This window comes from Nicotiana tomentosiformis, chromosome 11, assembly GCF_000390325.3.
Source record: "Nicotiana tomentosiformis chromosome 11, ASM39032v3, whole genome shotgun sequence".
In the NCBI taxonomy this organism is placed as follows: domain Eukaryota; kingdom Viridiplantae; phylum Streptophyta; class Magnoliopsida; order Solanales; family Solanaceae; genus Nicotiana; species Nicotiana tomentosiformis.
This window is the reverse complement of record NC_090822.1, coordinates 55,403,984-55,408,089: the sequence shown is the minus strand read 5'-3', so window position 1 is coordinate 55,408,089 and position 4,106 is coordinate 55,403,984. Positions and strand designations below refer to the sequence as shown.

Sequence of the window (4,106 nt, the reverse complement as noted above, 5' to 3'; positions counted from 1 at the left end):
CCAGCTTTGGCCATTGTGATTTAGTCCTTCATGAGGCTTTGGCCCAAATATTGACTATATGCACGAGTCTGGCTCAGGCAGTCACAATTTCGGATGCACCAGCCACTTCTCAGGTTGGGGGAGATGCACAGACTCCCACCGCCCGTACTCTAGACCAGGTAGTTGAGGAACTTCAGACACCAGGGGTGCTACCATCCCAGCTGGTTGTAGTTGCACGAGCCCTGGTTGGCCTACCTCTGAGAGATGAGGAGCAGAAGAGACTATAGCGGTTTGGGAGGCTTAAGCCTCCAGATTTCAATGGGGTTGAGTCAGAGGATGCTTAGGATTTTATAGATAGGTGCCAGATGATCCTTCGCACGATGGGTATTTTAGAGACCAGTGGAGTTTCATTCACTACCTTTCACTTAACGGGGGTAGCCTACAGATTGTGGGAGGCCTATGAGTTGAGCAAGCCAGTCGGCGCTGCACCACTTACGTGGAATGAGTTCTCAATTCTCTTCTTAAAGAAGTTTGTTCCACAGACTCGCAGAGTGGAGTTGCGTAGGCAATTTGAGCAGCTACTCCAGGAGGGTATGTCAGTGACTCAGTATGATATGAGATTTTCAGAGTTTGGTCGTCACGCGATATGGTTGGTTCCCACTGAGAGGGAGAGGATTATGAGGTTCATTGATGGCCTCAACTATGGACTACGTTTCATGAGGTGGTTGATATTGTTAGACGCCTAGAGCAGGTTCGCAATTAGGAGCATGATGTGAGAGAGGCCAAGAGGCCTCATAGTTCAGGTGGTTTCAGTAGTGCCTCATCTGGAGGACAGTCCCATCACAGCAGAGGGCATCCTTATAGACCCACTCAGGTGGCTCATCCGGTTTATTGTGGTGCATCAGATAGCCATGGTTCATACAGTGCTCGTTCGGATCAGTCATCATTCAGTGCATTACCGGCACAGAGTTCTTACCATGCTTCATATTCCCAGGTTTCTACGGGCAGTTCTTCGGGTTATCAGGGTCAGCAGCCCATTAGAACGGGTTGCTATATGTGCGAAGACTTAAGTCATCTCAAGAGGGATTTCCCCAACAATAGAGATATCATCCTATGATTGTGGCACCAACAGCTACACCACCCGCACAGCCAGCTCGAGGTGGGGCCCAGTTAGTTCAAGGTTGCCCTAGCGGAGGGGGGGGGTCAATCGGGTGGTGGTCAGGCTTGATGCAATGCTTTTCCCGCCAAGACGAAGGACACTACTTTAGACGCCATGATCACATGTATTATTGCAGTGTGCCACATAGATGCTTCCATACTATTTGACCTTGGTTCCACTAATTCATATGCATCATCCTACTTTGCTTGTTATTTGGATATGCCCTATAATTGTTTAGTTATGTTGGTTCATGTATCTACGCGGGTGGATGTCGATGGGTGAATCTATTATTATGGACCGTGTGTATCGATCATGTATGGTGACTATTGGGGGATTAAAGACGAGATTTTATCTTTTACTTCTTATCATAGTTGATTTTGACATGATTTTGGGTATGGATTGGTTGTCAGCATGTCATGCTATACTGGATTGTCATGCTAAGACTGTGACATTGGCAATGTCGGGTTTGCCCAAGGTTGAGTGGAGAGGTTCTCTGGACTATGTCCCCAGTAGAGTGGTTTCATATTTCAAGGCCAACGGATGGTTGGGAAGGGATGTTTGGCATATTTGGCCTTTGTGAGGGATGTTGGTGTTGATACTCCTACAATTGAGTCTGTTCCGGTAGTGAGAGACTTCTCGGATGTGTTTCATGCAGATCTGCCTGGCATCCGACCCGGTAAAGACATTGATTTTGGTATTGACTTAGTGTCGTGCACTCAGGCCATCTCTATTCCAATGTATCATATGACACCAACATTGTTGAATGAATTGAAAGAATAACTTTAGGATCTACTTGATAAGGGATTTATCAGGCCTAGTGTGTCACCTTGGGGTGCACCGGTTCTATTTGTGAAGAAGAAGGATGGTACTATGAGGATGTGCATTGATTACAAGCAATTGAACAAAGTTAGAATTAAGAACAAGTATCCTTTACCACGTATTAATGACTTATTTTACCAGCTTCAGGGAGCTAGAGTGTTTTCAAAGATTGATTTGAGGTCCGGGTATCACCAGTTGAAGATTCGAGATTCTGATATTCTAAAGACAACATTCAGAACCCGCTATGTCCACTACGAGTTCCTTCTGATGTATTTTGGACTGACCAATGTCCGAGCAGCATTTATGCATCTGATGAACAACGTATTCTAGCCATATCTTGATTCTTTTGTTATAGTATTCATTGATGATATACTAGTATACTCACACAGCCTGGAGGAGTATGTGCAGCATTTGAGGATTATTCTACAAACATTGAGGGAGAAGAAACTTTATGCTAAATTCTCCAAATGTGAATTTTGGCTTGATCCTGTGGCGTTCTTGGGACACATGGTGTCCGGTGATGGGATCAAGGTAGATCCGAAGAAGATTGAGGCAGTTCAGAGTTGGCCCAAACCGTCTTCAGCTACTTAGATTCGGAGATCCTTGGTTTGGTCGGATTTTATCGCTGATTTGTTGAGGGTTCTGACCCAAAAGGGTTCCCCATTCAGGTGGTCCGATGAGTGTGAGGAGAGCTTTCAGAAGCTCAAGACTGCCTTGACCACAAATCCAGTTCTAGTTTTAACTTCAACATTGGGTTCATATATGGTGTATTGTGATGCTTCTCAGATTGGTATTGGGTGTGTCTTGATGTAGGATGGTAGAGTGATTGCTTATGGTTCACGCCAATTGAAGACCCATGAGAAGACCTACCCCGTTCATCTTCTAGGGTTGGCAGCCATTATACATGCATTGAACATTTGGAGGCATTATCTCTATGGCGTGTCTTCTGAGGTATTTATAGATCACCAAAGTTTACAGCACTTGTTTAAATTTGAGGCAGCAGAGATGGTTGGAGTTGTTAAAAGACGATGATATCACCATTTTGTATCATCCCATGAAGGCCAATGTGGTGGCCGATGCCTTGAGGAGAAAGGCGGTTAGCATGGGTAGCCTTGTATATATTCTAGTTGGTGAGATACCGCTAGCATCAGATGTTCAGGCCTTGACCAATCAGTTTGTGAGGTTAGATGTTTCGGAGCCTAGTCGGATTCTAGCTTGCGTGGTTTCTTGGTCGTCTTTGTTTGAGCGCATAAGAGAGCGTCAATACGATGACCCTCATTTACTTGTCCTTAAGGACATGGTGCAACACGGTGAGGCCAAGGAGGTTTCTATTGGAGATGATGGGGTGTTGCAGATGCAGGGTCAGATTTGTGTGCCCAATATGGATGGGTTATGTAGTTGATTAGGAGGCCCGCAGTTCAAGGTATTCTATTCCCCCATTTATTACTTATTCTATGTTCATTTGTGGTTATGTGACTTACCGGGGTGGTTGGTTAGGTTCCGGGGATGTTTCAGAATGAATTGGGACACTTAGTCCCAAGGTTGGAAGCTTAAGTAGAAAGAGTTGATCGGACATTGACTTATGTGTAAACGACTCCGGAATGGAATTTTGATGGTTGCGATAGCTCGTATGGTGATTTTGGACTTAGGCGTATATCCGGATATGGATTTGGAGGTCCGTAGGTCGTTTCGCCTTGAATTGGAGAAAGTTGGAAAGTTTGACCGAGAGTTGACTTTTTTGATACCTGGCTCGGACATTGGTTCCGAGAGTTGGAGTAAGTTCGTTGTGTTATTTATGACTTGTGTGCAAAATTTGAGGTTAATCGGAGTTGGTTTGATTGGTTTCGACATCAATTTTAGATGTTGGAAATCCATTAATTTCAATATGCTTGAATTGGGGTGCGATGCATGTTTTTAATGTTGTTTGATGTGATTTGAGGTTTTGACTAAGTTCGTATCGTATTTTAGGACCTGTTGGTATGTTCGGACAGGGTTCCAGGGGCCTCAGGGGTTGATTCGGACGAAGTTCAGCTTCATTTTGGCCTTAGAGAACTACTGATGTAGTGTCTGGTGGAGTATTCATCACGTTCGCGACATGGGGATCGCGTTCGCATAGAGTTGTTAAGTGGCAGGAGGTTTTATATTTCGC

The 4,106-nt window shown here is 44.8% G+C and overlaps 1 protein-coding gene across 1 annotated transcript; it reads left to right on the top strand.

Annotated features, from left to right (window-relative positions):
- Positions 1-1,678: 1,678 nt before the first annotated feature.
- On the top strand, positions 1,679-3,359 carry LOC138901471 (uncharacterized). Its single transcript, XM_070189239.1, has 4 exons — positions 1,679-1,832; positions 2,313-2,488; positions 2,771-2,908; positions 2,958-3,359. Exons 1-4 carry the CDS (start codon positions 1,679-1,681, stop codon positions 3,357-3,359), a joined length of 870 nt encoding a protein of 289 aa, XP_070045340.1.
- The last annotated feature ends 747 nt before the right edge of the window (positions 3,360-4,106 follow it).